The sequence below is a fragment of the Anthonomus grandis genome, chromosome 3 (genome assembly GCF_022605725.1).
Source record: "Anthonomus grandis grandis chromosome 3, icAntGran1.3, whole genome shotgun sequence".
In the NCBI taxonomy this organism is placed as follows: Eukaryota; Metazoa; Arthropoda; class Insecta; order Coleoptera; family Curculionidae; genus Anthonomus; species Anthonomus grandis.
Window position 1 is genome coordinate 47,730,364 of NC_065548.1, and position 17,702 is coordinate 47,748,065.

A 17,702-nucleotide genomic window follows, 5' to 3' on the forward strand; every position below is an offset into this window, starting at 1 on the left:
TGGTCGAGCTTATTACTCTGTGGCTGAATATTTCAACCACAATCAGATTTTAATTAATTAAGGGAGACCTAGCTCTTTTCCTAACCTGTTTGTTTTAAATGTTTTTCTTTTTTTAACCCTAGATGTTGAACTGTACTTAGTTAAGAAAAGTTAGATATAGTTGATTTTATTAATTCAAAAAAAAAAATGTAAATTTTAACTGTTTAACTTTGATCCGTCATTGTAACTTGTATTTTTAAATATACTTTTAACCTTGTAACTCTGTCTCTTTAGGATTAGGTAAAGCTTTGTTTATAACAATTTTTTGTTCAAACAATAAAGCATATTTGAATTTGAAAAAATTTGAATTTGATCACTTAAGACATTAGAAATATTTATTTAGACTTTATTTATTTACTACTGCTTATGTCGATTTAAAAGTCGCGCCAATTGGCCTCCCACCGGCGACGCGGCTCCTAATATACTCGGCAGTTCACTGTTCCGGAAAATTCGCTAACTATCCACGTATCTTGAGAGATGTCGTGTGCTCGGTGGCGTCACTGCGATAATTTCAGAGTTACGAAGAACGGCTGAGATTTGCGGCGTTGCCAATATGTTTATAAAAGGGTTATTTGGAAAGGCATGTTGAAAATATTGTGGTATTATAAAATTTGATGGACTAAATTAAACTTAATCTGCCTCAAAATGTAAATAAAGACAGCTTCTGACATATCACGGCAGAACTTAAGTGTCAGTAAGGATGGTTGTTGTTCAATAGCATTTGAAACGAAAAAACTAAATAAATTTGAACTAAAAAAAAATAAAAAAATTTGATGAATGTCCTATTTGGGATAAATCCCCCTTCCCCAATTTTCGGTTTCATGACCAGGGGAGTTTTGAAAGTTATAGTCGTTTATATTTTTTAACATCTAACAATTCAATAATTTTTTAATAAAAAAAATTTCGCTCCTAAAGGTTTGCAACCATCTGAAATCGGTTTAGTTATTTATTATTCATTATAACAGAAAGTTTTATCTAAATTCTTTGGGAGGTGTTTATGTTTCTAACGTGTAATTCAATATTTTTTTATCAAAAAAATATTGCATATTATTACATATTTCGTTTTTAGAAGTTTGTAACTACTATAAATTGATTAAGTTATACATTGTTAATATCTAGACAAAAAATTATTAAAATCCATTGGGAATTTCAGGAAATACGGACATTATATTGATTAAATAACAGCGAGCGCGGACTATAAAGCTGTTGCTGGCAACCGACATATGCTGCGTTCTCGATTTGGTTGCTGGATACAGGATTTGGCCCACCTGGTACAGGCAAGATATCTCTCCTTCCTCCAGTCTTCTTGACTATAACTATTTTTCTAATTACATGCCTTAACCTCAAAAACTTTAGTTGAATGTTGAACATGAAAATAGAAATTTAATAAACAAAAATATCAAATTTTAAAATACAGGAAAATGCTTTTTCACTCCGTATGGAAGGAGCATAAAAACTTTTTTAAATATATTTCTTTTGCAGTTTTTGGAACAACGTAAGTACAAACCTAAACCATTAACTTCAAGTCCAAGTATTTTTCTGTATGAGGCAAAAAATTGTAGCAAAACATTTTAAATTATTCTATAAATATAAATTAATTTAAAATGTATCTAACTGCGTCTGAGACCCAGCAGCGCCTTTTCAGTTTTTATAATAATATTTAAACTACATGCTTTGATTTTATTAATTATAGCCAGCATAATGTGGGAAAATTTATTTAGATTTTTACATACAAGGTGACAATTTATAAGCTTAAAATGACCATATATTAGGAACGAAAAACTGAATAAAAAACGCTGAAAACATGATCTATAAAACAAAGTCAGAACAGAAACAGAAAAGAATGTTATCTTACCCTTACAGGCAATCGATTGGACAGGATGAAATACACCCCTAAAAACATAAATAAAAAGGAAAGAAAGAAAGAAAGAAAGAAAATGTGCTATATTACATAAGACAACAAAATCTTGTGTACAAGCATCCTAAAAACTAAAAAATTCCAAATTCACTTTAAATTTCAAATTTCAAACAAACATAACATCTAAAACACTTTACCATAAAATTTACACACATTACCAAAATTAATCATAACAAAACAGATTGAGAAAAAAAAAGCATCTTTTTGATAAATTTCATTAAAAAATAAGTAAAGCTGTCAATAAAACAGAATTTAGAAGAAGTAAATTAAATTATTTAACAGGAAACAAAACTAAAACACTAAAATGATGTCAGAGCATATATGCCCTGGATAATAAAAGTGATTTTAATTCCTTTTTGAATCTCTTAACTTCTAAAATTTGTCTGATACATAGAGGAACATGGTTGTACATTTTTTTGCTAAGGTATATAAGTGAGTTCTTGGTGAGGGAGGATGTAGGGATTGGTAAGGGAAAATCGTTAACCTGGCGAGTCATATGACCAGTGTTAGAGGGAGGTTTAGGACATTTATGAATAAGAGTAGCTGTTTCTAAGATAAAAAGAGAAAAAAGAGTTAGGATTTTTTGAGATATAAAGAGAGGTTTACAAGAATCTCTTAACCCAGCGGAACATAGGTATCTAACTGCCTTTTTTTGAATCACAAAAATTATGTTTAATAATCCCTTGTTGCTTAAACCCCAAAAAGGCAAGCCATAACAAAGGTGGGACTCAATAAGAGAAAAGTACACTGAACGTGCAACTACGGGGAGTTTTCACTAAACATAAGGCCCTGAACGTCACACTTAAATCCCATAATAAAGGTTTTGCCCACATTAAATACAAGCCTGTTTGCAGCACACCACTCCGATAAAATCTTAAGATCCTTAAAAACCTGGGCTCTAACATTATCAGAATCTCTACGATTCCATAAAATGGTGGTATCATCAGCAAACTGAATCACTTTGCCCTGCAGTTTTAATGAACCCAAATCATTTACATGATCATTACCATGATCTACACAATCAAATGCGTTGGATAAATCGCAAAACACTGCCGCCGCGGACTCTCAGAATAAAAGGACACATAGACACTCTCCAAAAAGCCGAAAACAGCATCATGAGTCCCTTTTCCTGTTTGAAATCCAAACTGATTTGCAGATAAAATGCAATTATGTTGCAAAAAAGATAAAATTCTGATTTTTGCAAGTTTTTCAACTATCTTGGAGAGGGTAGATAATATAGAAATTGGATGGAAATTACAAGGCTCACTCGCATCTCCACCCTTATAAAGAGGGATAACCACTAGTGTTGGGACAAACCTGCTATTTTCGTATAGCAAATGCTTTTGCTAATGCGAATCAAAAATAGCAGTCGAAAATAGCTGCTATTTAATAGCAGGTGCGATTTGAGTTTTATACGTACATGTTGTACATAGCTAGTCCCAGCTGTAAACAGTGTAAACTGTGTAAACTTTAAACTGTTAAATTTTAAACTGTATAATACTGTAAAAAGCCATGAGCGAATTTGCAAAAGGAACAATTATTATAAACTATAAACAGACCGAGTGGACAAAGAAACATCGCTAAAAGCTTTTATTTTTATTTCTTAATTTCTAAAATATTAAAAGCCGACTTCTTTCCGATAACGCTATCGCCGACGCCGCACCATAAACGCCGCTGCAACCAACGAGACACCAGACAATCAGCTGCCGAGGTGCCTGCGTAAAAAAATTCAGTTGCTATTTTAATAGCAGCGATTCTTAAACTCATAGCAGATAGCAGTTGCTACTTAACCAAATAGCAGTGAAAAAGTAGCAGACTGCTAAATAGCAACCCAACACTAATAACCACTGCCTCCTTCAAACATGCTGGAAAGATGCCTTTATGAAAGGAATTGTTTATGGCAGAAGCTAAGGCATTCAATGCTGAGTCAGGCAAAAGGAGTAATTTTGATAATATTCCATCAGCTCCAGCTGATTTATGGTTTTTTAAGCTTTTAATTGCATCTCTAACATCAGTATAAAAGAAAGGCTAACAGGATAAAAGAAAAAAGAATTTTGAACTGACACTTGTTGAATATAATGCAAAGGATCAATATTAGTATTCACATCCTTGAGCAATAAATGAGGAATATTACAGTAATAATCATTTAAACTATTTGGTCTTACTTCTGGTTCTGAAACTTTCTTGTGAGAATGCCTGAAGTCATTTATAATTGACCAACATTCTCTCTGCCTATTTGAGGACATATTCAAGCGGTCACTATAATATTTAACCTTAGCTGCTTTTATCGTCTTTCTATATAGACTACAATATTTCTGGTGATAAAGAATAATGTTTGCATTAGTTGTAAAATTGCACAGCTTAGCCAAAAAACGGAGGTTTTTAGCTGAAGTTCTGAGGCCTGCTGTGACCCATGGTTTTCTATTTTTCATTTTAAGCCTCTTTTTAGGAAAACACTGATTGATCTTGTCACATAGCACATGAAATAACAAAGTAAACGGGTCAGGAGCCATTTCAACTGCATTCCAATTAACCAAAGCTGCAGTAGAAGAAAAAGCATTAAAATTTGCTCTGCTGAAAATTCTTCCTATATAATGAGATGAAGGAAATACAGTGTTGCATGGAATCCTAGCGAGAATGGCTTCATGGTCAGAAATACCAGATGAGAGTACTCTGCATGACACATCATTTATATTTGTACACAAATAATCAATAGTAGTTGCAGATGAGGATGTTTTATGTGTGGGTGAAAGAACATGCATCTTCAAGTCATAAGATTTCAATATACTTAAAAGGGATGTATGATATGATGGCAAGCTTACATCAGTGAAGTTAATATTAAAGTCACCAGCCAATATAACTATGGAGTGTAGAGACAATTGGGATAATAGAGAATCAAGTTTGTGCAAGAACATACCAATATCTCTTGTGGGTGGTCTATAAACACAAAGAACATATAAATTAAATTGCTTACAAAAACAAAGGGAGAATTCAAAAACCTTCTCCAACAGAAAGCTATCATAATTTTACAGAAAAAAGCTTCGATTGTTTGTTTAACTAAAATAACTGTTCCTCCATGTATGGAGTGTTGCCGACAAAAAATTGATATAGGAATATAATCAGATATTAAGAAACATTCGTTAGGCTTTAACCAGTGCTCAGTTAGTAATACAATATCAGGAAAATCACATGAATCAAGTAAAAGATGAAGCCTGTCCATTTTATTTCTTAGAGACTGTATATTTAAAATAAAACTACTGAAACTTTTCGCATGCTTATTTTCAATGTTATTTATAGAATGTGAGTGAGCTTCATCTTCTGTGTATTTATCTATAAAAAAGAATCCCTATCACAGTCAGTATCTAGAAGTCCAGATTGATTACTTGGTTTTATTGTGGACACATTTTTTGATGAAATGCTACTTTTGAAATGTTTTAAAATATGGGTATACAGTAATGATGCCAAATCTGATCCAAAGTTGCTGGCGTGATTAGACTCTAAAATTCTATTTAGGATATCTAGGAAGGTCAATCGGTCAACTAATACATTATCTATCATTTTTAGTTAATTAAATGTTTAAAATGATTTCTGTTATTTTGAAGACAATAATAAAACCTACTTTCAAGTTCTCCATGTACATTTACAAATGTTTCTCTTGATATAGCACTGAATTATTCTATGCTGGAGTTGCTCTAGTGTAGCATTTAAAAAACCACAGATTTTAGGTGACCCCACAAAAAAAGTCAAGGGGTGTTTAGTCTGAGGATCTAGGTGGATGGATATTCAATATGATCTTTTCTTCCAATCGACTGGTTAGGATAATGATCATCCAACCATTGACTAATGGGATCTACATAATGAGGAGGTACTCCATCCTGGTCAATAGGCCTGTGTAGCATTTTAACATATTAAGGTGGCGTAGTCCTGCTCATTTGCCGCTTTTCCGACGTCTAATCCGCTCATAACCAATAATAGCAAATCTCAAAATGTAAATTATAACGGATCGCCAAACAAAATAGTGAATCTGAGCGGAATCGAATAAGAAACACTTTGACCAATATTCAACTCATTCTGATGTAAGATTTTTTTTTTAAGTACTTTTTTAAGATGCTAAAAGTGCCCAATCACGAGAGCGGATTAGACGTCGGAAAAGAGGCAAATGAGCAGGATTACGCCGCCTTAAATATTGGGCTAATAATACCATCTTTCAATATACCAGCACCAACATTAATTTTCTGGAGATATGTCTTTTCTACATGTGTGTGGATTCCAGTAATGACAGTTTTGCTCATTATCTTCCCCATTTACATAAATGATACTCATCACTGAAGCAAATATTTTAACTAGTCAAGGTTCTGGCATAATTCTATCTCATTATTTCACAAAACTGGATTCTTCTATCACCATGTTCTTACAGTATTTGTATTTTATAGGGATAAAACTTAAGTACTTTTCTTATTGATTCACAAGATAGTCCAGTTGCTACAGTTGCTTGATGATTTTATAAATTTGAATTCATCACAAACTGATCCAGAATTTCTATTTGAGCTGTTGTATAGACTAATGTCGGTTGATTTCTCTTTTTATTCATGACAGAACCAGTTTGTTCAAATTTGACTATGGGTTGGCCAAAATACTCTGGGTTTATTTTGATATGGATACCTTTTGGTAAAACATTAAGCTGTGCTTAAGAAAGATTTATCCTGGGAACCATAAATGAAAATAATGTTTACATTCTTTTCAGCTATGCTGTAGGTACACCATTGTTAAAGATAAGAAGTGCTGCTTTTCATTTAAACTGAACTGAAAGTCAACTGTTTTTAAAATAACAATATTCAAATTCAAAAAGTAGCTTTATTATCACAGAATTGTTGATAAAGTCTTGCTATGAGCTAATTTAATCCTAATATATATAAAAATATCAAAGTATACACAATGACATTGAGTATGAAAATGGAGGGTGTGTTTAATATACATCAAAAATTGAACACCAATATTATACATAAAAAATAAAATATACTAATTATATAAAAGGTAAGTAGACTATTAATTCCAGCTAGTTACATTAAAATATTCATCCAGCATTTAACAGGCTTTTGAGTGCAACAGTTTCTTTAAAGCTTTCTTAAATCTAACAGGACAGTCTTTATTGGTTTAATTTTAAGAGGAAGATGGTTAAAGATTTTCTTAATTGGTTAATTACTTATTTATTATTTTATTTTTATTGCACAAAGTGTACAAATTTTCAGTTTTACAAAAAGTGGTGCACAGCACAACTATTACTAGTACAAGTTACTTTTAAAGTAAATTCCGCAATAATAAATTGTGAATATTTAAAGCAACACTTTTTCGGCAACAATAGCAAATAAACCAATCCAAAATACCTACAGACTTGAAATTGTCAAAACTGTGGGCTGTCAGTGGCAGTTGTGCATATAGGTCTCCTGATGGACCCATCATGCCCCACCGGGGGTTAAATACAGTATAAATCAGTGGTCCAGAGAGAGTTGGAACCTCTATAAAATCATGGTTTTTAATTTTTTCGCAACTTAATAAACACTCTTACTACTATAAAATTTGATTTAAAGATTAAAACCTTAATGAAGAGCAAAACTTTTTATTCTATTTATGGATTGATGCAACATAATTTTAATACTAATTATCTTTAATTTTGTATTTTGGTCAGTTTTTTTAATGGACTTACTGCAATTATATTTAATTACTTTTCTTTTCTCTATATTTCTGTAACTTCTGAAGACGTTTTGAATGTATGAATATTAGGAATAAATTTTCGGAGATTGAATTGATTGCTATAAATTTTTTTCTTAAGATCACTTTAAGAACCAACTCTAGTATTTTCAATTTAATTTATTTATTTATTTATTTATTTATTAACGGAATCCATTTACAAAAGTATTACATAGCATACCCATACAAACATATATATTCAGAAACATTATATACAAAACTATCTATAAATTAGTGTAAGGTGTAGATGAGTTAATTAATTAAAGCCCCTATGAAATAAAATTCTTTAACTGCCCCTTAAAAGATGTTATCCTAGAGTCAAAAAAGTTTATCTGTCCTGACAGACCATTAGCACTTCGAGCCATTCGTGTAATTGGCTCATTAATACCATAATTGGTATGGTGGAATGGGACTGAAAATATTTCTGATTGTCTATTCAATCTGGAAGGCACCCTAAGTTTAAAAAGAGACAATAACTCGGGACAATCTATAGTAGCATTTAAAACCTTATGCATAAAACATAAGTCGAGTAATGTTCTTCGTGACTCCAATGTGGGTAAGTTCAGGTTATCCCTGACCCACTGATAGTAATACTCCTGTCTCCTGTAACCACATCTAAAAGCCGCCACCCTTAAAAATTTATTTTGAGTTTTTTCAATCTGCTCAATGTAGCAGTTATATGACGGGGACCACACAATTGAGCCATACTCCAAGATGGGCCTAACAAGAGAGCAATAAAGTAATCTAAAAGTAAACAAAGACAAATCAGTTGTAGACCGTTGGATAAAACCCAGCATTTTCATTGCCCTACCAGTCACCTGATTGATGTGACTTTTAAAAGACAACCTGGAGTCAATAAATATTCCTAAGTCAGAAACCTCTGTTTTGATACCAATTGCTACATTATTTATTTTATAAAGAAAAGCAATAGGGTTTCTTTGCTTAGAAAAAGTAATCTTATGGCACTTATTGATATTAAGGGACATTCTATTCAAGTGGCACCAATCAAAGAATAAATTGAGGTCTTTTTGCAGGAGCACAGCATCAGAAAGGGATGTGATAACCCTAAATAGCTTCACATCATCAGCAAACATTAGCACACGACAATTTTCAAGTTTCCAAACTAAATCAATCAAAAAGAGGCAAAACAAAACAGGGCCCGAGTGAGAGCCCTGTGGCACCCCAGATGGTACCATAATTTCAGAGGAACATGTACCTCCAAGATTAACAATCTGGGTTCTACCTCTGATGAATCCCGAGATCCACTGAAGAAGAGGCCCCACAATACCTAAAGCCCTAAGCTTCTGCAAGAGCACCCCATGGTTAACCCGATCAAAAGCCTTGGAAAAATCTGTATATATTGAGTCAACCTGAAGTCCCTTCTCCAAGCAGCGGTAGAGGTAGTTGACATACAGCACCAAATTAGCATCAGTAGATCTGCCTTTTATAAATCCAAATTGCTTAGGATTAAATAAAGATTTAAAACTCCAGGCAATCCTATGACTGACCAGGCAGTCAAGCAGCTTTGGCAACTCAGATTGGTTACACACAGCCCGATAATTGGAAATTTCATTTCTACTACCAGATTTAAAAATGGGTTTTAGAAAACTTCTCTTCCAGAGAGTGGGATAAGAACCAGTACCTAGAGATTTGTTAAAAATGAACAGTATTGGTTTCGTAAGAACACAAACACATTTCTTTAGGAAGAATGCCGGAATCCCATCTGGTCCAGAGCAGAGCTTATTCTTAGAGGAAGTAATAACCTCATAAACATCCTGTGTTGACAGAGTTAAAGTGCTCAGACAAATTGATTTATCAAAATCAAAAGATGATATGTCATTGTCTTGCTCATCCGAGTAGACCGATGAAAAGTATTCTGCAAACATATCCGCAGTATCCGAGATATTCATACTAATCCTGTTATTGTATGTCATTCTGGAGGGAAGACTAAAACCAGTTCTTTTATTTTGAATATATGACCAGAAGTACCTTGGATTGCCAGCGAGATTCATTTCCACCTTATTAATGTATTGTTGATAGCACAACTCTCTTAAGTACTCACATTGTTGTCTCAACAATACAAATTCATCATAATCCTGCTGTTGACCACTAATTTTAAACTTTTTGTGAATTTGTTTCTTTCTTATGATCAAACTGCGAAGCTCTGAAGAAAACCAAGATGGAAAAGAAGAACTTTTGTACCTCTTTAGAGGAATAAACCTTTCCATTGAGGAGTAGATCACATTATAGAAAATTGAAACTATGACATCAATAGATGTCTCTCCCAAAAACAATTGATTCCAGTCTATCCCAGCAAGACAATCATTAATTGCTATGTAATCTCCCTTACCAAAATCATAAAAATATTCCTCATATATCATATCATCAGAATTTTCTGCACAACAAAGGTCGAAACTAATTGCTGTATGGTGTAAGCTATTCTCAAAAATTTTGTCTATTGCACGTTCAACACTAATTAAATCTGAGCTACTAAATACGAGATCCAAGGCAACCCCGTTGGTATTTAGAACCCCATTTACCTGGAAAAAGTTATAGAAGCTAAAGCAGTTGGCCAGAGAAAGCACAGACTCTCTGTCACTCTCCAGACAACCACCAACCACCAAACCAAGATCATCATTCTCCCATCTAGCATGTGGTAAATTGTAGTCACCTGCCAAGACAAACTACTTGAATATCTACTATATACATATTCAACGGATTCACAATGGCTTAAATAGGCTTGAAGTGGAGATGGAGATGGTATATAAATGCAACCAACAACAAAGCTTTGATTGTCTATTGTAAAAGTCAAATAGATCTGATAAATATCCACATCAACAAGTGGGATACCAATTCTATGTGTACATAAACTCTTTTTAGCCGCAATCAATACACCACCTCCACGAGCCTTGGTAGTATTCGTACCCATTTGACGATCATATCTATATAAATCATAGTTTGATACACCAATTTCAGCATCTGAATATTCAGATGTTAACCAAGTCTCTGCAATCATAACAATATCATAGCAGCAGCAACTAAGTGCCTGCTGAAAATCTTTTATTTTAGTTCTCATACCACCTGTATTAGCATAATAGCAAAATAGCAAATTTATACATGTTACTCGCCAACATGGTAATTTACGTCTTCCTATATCAACATCTGCTTTAGTCAAGAGATCAGTTTTTTATGAGGATATTAGAATTTTTAATTATCTGCCAAGAAGCATTAGGTATATACATGAACACTCATAAGTTAAGGAAATTTTGTATTCGGAAATTTGTTCTTTGTTTATAAAAGAAGCATTTAAACAAGTTTTTTTTAGCACTGGTTGGGTTTATTATCAAATAAATAGAACAAGAGAGGTTCTGGAGAATGCATTGGATACAACAGTTTTACAGTCAATGGATACGTACATCTCTAAAGAGGAGACATTAGAGGATGAAATAATCGAAATAGAGCCTTATTACTTTGAATTTAGGAAAAGTAGTTTGATAAGATGGGTCTTAGATACTATTAAATTTAATTATGCGAGGAGATTACTATCAGTTGCTAAAGGAAGCGACAAATATTACAGGTATGTGCTTTTAAGACTTTATTTTAAAAAAAATGAATGATATGACATAAAACATGTTTTACTTATTTTTTGTACAGAGTATAAATGGAAACTTAGGTTAATTAAAAAATGTCTGATTTGAATAAATATTCAAAATGGCCACCCAAAAGGAGAAAAGCCCAATTTTTGTATTATTAGTGAGTCGGTTGTCGACGTGTAAGTAAGGTGTTTAAGATAACTCCATAGGAAATAATGTAAAACACTTGAATCCTGAGATCTAAACTTGATCTATTCCATCTAGAATCTACAGCATATTCTGTTCTCTTTAAGAGGATTTTTGATGTTTTTCATTTTTGTGGTGTATTTAGTAAATAAATCTGCACAGAGAGAAAAAATATCTAGTATAAAAAAATATTATTTTATCTGGAAATTTACAGCACAGTCGTGAATATAATGTGGGGTATCTTTGTGATTGCGTAAAAGTTATTATGCACGTTGTAGATATTTTTTTCTAAATTATTATCAGGTGGTACGTAATTTTTTTAATTTATAGAACGAAAGCTGCGAACAGCCTAGCCGACATGCCATATTTGGACAACTGGCACTATGCCTTGATCGCAAACATGATTGATCCTCGAACTGCGGTGGCTTTAGCGAGAATTCCACATGCCGATAAGCGACTGTTCTTAGATCCGCCCTATAGATATCACAACTACAACAAAGATCAACTCATTAATGCTATGAGAGAGTTTCTAATTAGTGTCTATGAAAAGTCTCAGCATCCCTGTATGGGTTATTTTCTATCCAAAGCATTTGTTTATGAGCATGTAAGTTTTTAAAAAAGTGTTTCTACTTTAATTATTATTTTTTATTTATACGGGGTGATTCAAAAGTCAGGGGCATCCTTTTGGGGGTATAAAAATAGGACAAACATTTCCTGTTAACATCGGTCCGCAAATGCTTTCTAAGGAAGTTATTCCCCTTTTAATAAGACACCTTAAAGACGATTTTTTTCTCTGTAACTTTAAAACAGTTTACAATAAAATTTTAAAAATTGCTTTACTGTAAAATGTACTCTGCCATTGTACTATTGCCATTTTATTTGAAAATTATAAAACTTTAGAGTTTTTTAAGTAAAGAAGGTACTCTTAGTTCATTTGGATAAAGCATACCATTTACGAGAAAATTGACTTTGAAAATATCTTTAATTTGCGTACGTTTATTGATAGAAATTAGGTATTCTACATGTCTGAAAAAAAACATGTTTATTTAAAAATATTTTATTAAAAAATGTCGAGAAAATGTTCAAAATTATTACCACTAGCATCACGACAAGCTGCTTATCTTTTTATTAGCTTACGATGCACTCGTGGAAGAATTCTTGGATTGTATTTAACTGTTTGAAATCCTTCCTCTATTCTTTACCTAAGAACATTAATATTCGATATAAGCGAGCTGTTTTGTGTCCCCATAAATAAAAATCAAGAGGGTTTAGGTCAGGAGACCGTGGTGGCCCTGACACTGCATTCTCATGACCTATCCAACGCTGTGGGTATTCATCGACAACTTTATCTGTGTCTCGAAAAGGAATTTATGGCGCGTGACTTATCTATTAAAAGTTTTAAAGCAAAGTTGTCATGTTGATGCCCTAAAAACACTTTTTTGTAGGTTGAACCTTACTCAATTTAAATAAAAAAATTATAGTATTGGATTGGCAATGATTTGTATTAAGCCAATGCTGCATACAACAACTATTTCCGCATATCTATTAAAATAAAACCAATATGACAACATAGCACAGTAGAGGTGCGGCACGCGATCGACAGGTTATCCGAGTGGCTCGGTTACTACAACAGCAAAATAATGGACGTTTCGCGCCGAGCCAATATTTAAACTTATATAACTCCAACCTAGATGTGTTCGAGGCGTAGATGTTTTACGTCATGCTTAGGTGTTTTAGGAGGCGGTCCTCTACGACAAACAGAGGCGTAGGCATATTTATTATTTGTTTAGGGGTAGTATTTAATCGAACATCAGTTTTTATACTTTTTAGCACGTTTAAAACTGGGTGGAGCAACAAAAATACTTATTGAGCATCTAATCTTTAGCATATAATAAAGTTAATATTGTCAACTGTTTTATACTAATCTGGATAGCTATTTAAATAATAAAGCTTCTAAAAACTGTTTGAACTTCATACTTTATAATATGACAAAAGGTATTGAGCATAAAATAAAACAAAAATAGGCATCACAAATTTACGTTATTGTCTTCTATTCATAAAACAAAAAGAACAAAAAATGCCATTTTTAAAACAGTACTTGAACCACAAAACAAAAAAGAGTGAACATTAAACAAATTATTAATAAAACTTCAATAAATTAAAAAATCACTGAATTACCAAAGCAGGTTTGGATTTTGATGAACGTCCACGCTTTTTTTTTGTCCAATATGAATATTTTTTGCCTCTACAGGCGGAACTGTATATTTTAATCTAATTCCTAGGCCCAGAAGATGTTTGCACATATACATCTTAAAAAACTGTGGATAATTGCAGCTACCATTCATCCAATCATCTTTTTCTTTGGGAATTGTTACTCTCCAAGTGGAAAAAAAATTCTTTGAATTCATCAAAAGTTTCCCAAGGTTTTCAACATCCAATACTTGACCTCCTGGTACTATATAGACATTGTTCTTCATGTCAGCATCTAACACCTTTATTTTTTTGTCTAAATTTGCCCATTGATATGCTTTTGTCCAATCAGGAAGTTTAATAAGCGGATTAATTGAAAAGGACTCCTCTGTAGTTTTGCAGGACCATTCGTTAACCATCTCCGATGCGATTACCAGAAAACGAGACAAAGGAAATCTTTCGCGTAATGTATTGCTGTCTTTTATGGTTCTATTAAACGATTCCAGTGCGTTGTTTGTGGCTGGTGATCCTGGGGCAGCATCTAGGTACCAATTGCGATTTTGAGTTAACCACTCTTCTTTGAAGCATTTAATAAACTTAGTTTGGGTTTTCCATTTCCTCATAAAAAGCTGTGATGCGCTAGTAAAATGTTCAGGAGAAGTAACGGACTGTAAAGCATCAATGTCTTGTAATATATTCTTTCGGGCGTTTTTGTCTGAGCAAGTTTGTTTAACCCTGGTTTGGATTTTTGCTTTTGCATGTGCCCAACACATTCTCACTATGGGTTCAGGACCAAAGACTTCTGTAAAAGCATTTTGGATGCTCTTTGCGGCATCACAAACTAATACCGACGGTTGTAGAGAATGTCCGTATACAAACAAAACCTGTTCTTTTAAACAACATGGTAAAATCTTCCTGACGCTCGTTTATCGAAACTCATAGACATATCGGATGAAATTTTCTATGTTTATCTGTAGTTCCTACAACTAATACCGGGAACCCTTGCCAAATCAACTTGTATGTCGCATCAGCATGGATAATATTTGCATGACGTACTGCTAACCCCAGTAAATGTTTTGTAGACAATGCAAAGCGAAAGGACATTGGTTTATCCTCGAATATATAATAAGAACGTACAAACACTTGGTGTATGTCCTCGGGAACTGCTGTATGATTTAATATCCAGTTCTCCTAGACTTATAGTTGAGGAACCGTATTTAACACGTCTACGACTTGATAGATAATTGTTCAATAGTTTCATTGATGGTAATTTTACTCCCTCCATCTTACTAAGACTTTTTAAAATAGCTTTAGGCTTCAAATGTAAATCAAATAGTTTGTTTATTTCTGTCTTAACTTCCTGACTTATTCCGTAATCAGAACGAATTCCAATCGACTCGTGGTTATGGGCAGCCTCTACACGATAGAGCAAAACAGCATTTGATGTAGCATCAAACAGTAAATAAATTTGTGCCGCACACTGAGGGCCACGACGTTTTACTTTGTTACAGCGATAAAACCTTTTCTTTCCTTCTTCAGTCATATGTGTTATTAAAATAGACCAAGTACTTTCTGCACGAACAACTTCCTCCGCTTCTTTAACACATGAAAATTTTCTTACAAAGAGCCACTGCTTACTCTTGCCACGCTTTTTTTTTGTTTCCAATTCTTCGATCTCCGAATCACTGTCCGAACGATATGAAGGAATTTCTATTTCATTCCCCATTTGAATATTGTCATCAGAACTATTCCCGGGTAAAACAGTATCGAGTTCCATGATTATTTAATGCGAATTTAAAACGAATAAAACGGTGCATAAAACAACCGTTTATACTACTGAAATATTATATACACCATAACTAATAAACGTATATGGGAATCCCAAACGCAGTTAACTGTCGCTCCAGTATAAACGCACGTTGCCGGATTTTTTTTTAATTCATTAACGAAAGCTGTTGCCGAATGCATTTTAAGAAAAAAAAATTGATGATTATCTAAAATTTTAGTTGAAATGAATTTAAAAATTAGATGCTCATTTAGAGTTTTTGAAGTTTAGTTGGTATTTTGGTAAACTGGTTTTGAAAATTAGAAGCTCATTTAGATTTTTTGTAAGCTTTGTGTATTTTTTGGTGCCTGCTTTTGTTGGCAGATTAAAAATATAACAATGCCTTAAGTTTGTTCACCGATAAATTTAGTTGATATACAGAAATATGAAAGTTGCCATGTTAGTTAAAATAGTTACCGCATTTTGTTGTACATCCATAATATTTTATGCTCGTTTAAAAATTTCCCTTTGTTTAGTGCTACACGTGTACAAAAAATAATTCGCCAATGGAGCGGCCATATTTACCTCCGGTCTCACCTATACCTTAAAGCTTCAGATAAATTTGTCGACCTTTAAGCATTATTTAAATGGTTTTTAGAGATAATGACAAAATATGGGGGAGCCCCCTTGTGCATAAACCACATTTTTGCTTGTAATAGAAGTGAAAGATTTTCTAATAGTGGCGGTAATTCATGTTGTAATAATAATGTGTAGGTTTCTCCATTTACCCGCTGCGGTAAAAATACGTGTCCTAATAAGTGTATATCGATAATTCCCACCCACACATTTAAAGAAAACTGCCAATGATAGGTTTTCTATACTGCAAAACGGGAATTCTCATCTGCCCATATATGGTTATTATGGAACTTAAAAATTCCATTTCTTGTAAATCCAACCTCATCGGTAAATAAAACGTTTCTTTCCAAATTTTTAACAGCAAGGCGTTGTTCTTCAATTACAAAATTTAACACTAAGTGGAAAATATCGCTCTTACAATGTATGAACCTGTTGAATATGATAAGGGTACGATAACATCAGATGCAAAATTCTCCATACAATTGACTGAAGTCCCTTCTTGATTTGCGATGATGCGGGTACTTAACGATGGATCTGCTTTAACGCAATCTAGGTCGCATACTGGGTCTTCCGATGCTAGAATTCTGGCACTCCTTGATCGCTTAACAACTCCTGTCTTTGAAAAGATCCTAGAATTAAATGTAAGCAGGTATTATGCAATATCTTGTTTTTAAATTTTTAGAATTAACCTCTTTCCCCTAAATTACGATCTACTCTTAAGAAAACTGAATAATGTAGGACTCGTCGATCAGGAAATGTCTCTTCAGACAATGGTCTTCATGCGTAAAATTTATTTTAGCCTTTTAAACTATATACACTAGGTCAACAAAGGCGATTCTTATTATTAATAAATTAATTTGAAAAACACTATTTTAACTAATCACTATTGCTAAGTCAAGCGTATTTTACAATGACAATCATAAAAAACACCAACATAAATTTCGTAAGGTATTAAATGCATTCTTCTGTCCATGATAGTAAAAAAAGTTTGTATGGCAGGTATTTACCATACACGATTTGAAATTAGGTACTGAACTTCGTTTTAATTTTTTTTTTTTATGGTAAACACAAGCACAAGAGGAAAGTCCTATGTCACTCTTGGAGTAGTGCTTGCGCGAAGATATTTGTGGGCATTTATCTTGAATCGATGCAGGTTGTATGCGTCGGGAAATATGTGAGGTGGAAGCCCGTTCCACAAAGAAGATGTTCTCCAGATGAATGAGTCCCGATACAGCGACGTCCTTGGGGTAGGCAAGTGGACTCGATGTTAATGAGCCGCAACTGCTAGACGCGTCCTTCTTGCCGGAACAGCCCTGGGTGGAATCAGGCCTGCCAGCTCAGAGGAGCACTTACCGTGATAATACCGGTAGAATAAACAGAGATTAGCCACCTTTCTCCTGTGCTCCAGACTATCCAGACTCTTTGTCAGTTCTGGTTTGTTGATAAGACGAATAGCTCTCTTCTGTATAGAATCCAGCAGGTTTAAACTATGCCTGGGTGCAGAGCTCCAGACATGCGAACAATACTCGCGGGAAGGGCGTATTTGAGCCTTATAAAGTGTATGCGTATTTGAGTCAGCAGCTGTTCTGGTGTATACAGTTTTTTCGTTTTGAAAAGCACTCCGAGT

General features: G+C 33.6%; 1 protein-coding gene across 3 annotated transcripts in view; it reads left to right on the plus strand.

Annotated features, from left to right (window-relative positions):
* Positions 1 to 1,367: 1,367 nt before the first annotated feature.
* The window catches only part of LOC126733810 (protein SERAC1), a 67,974-nt gene continuing 51,639 nt past the window's right edge, over positions 1,368 to 17,702 (plus strand). For 2 of the 3 annotated variants that reach the window (XM_050437221.1, XM_050437222.1), the window contains exons 1-3: positions 1,368 to 1,534; positions 11,031 to 11,282; positions 11,815 to 12,088. In XM_050437221.1, the coding sequence (XP_050293178.1) occupies positions 1,461 to 1,534; positions 11,031 to 11,282; positions 11,815 to 12,088 (600 nt within the window). In that variant the 5' untranslated portion in view covers positions 1,368 to 1,460. The remainder of the gene's footprint in view (positions 1,535 to 11,030; positions 11,283 to 11,814; positions 12,089 to 17,702) is intronic. The other variant, XM_050437223.1, reaches the window with a different exon arrangement.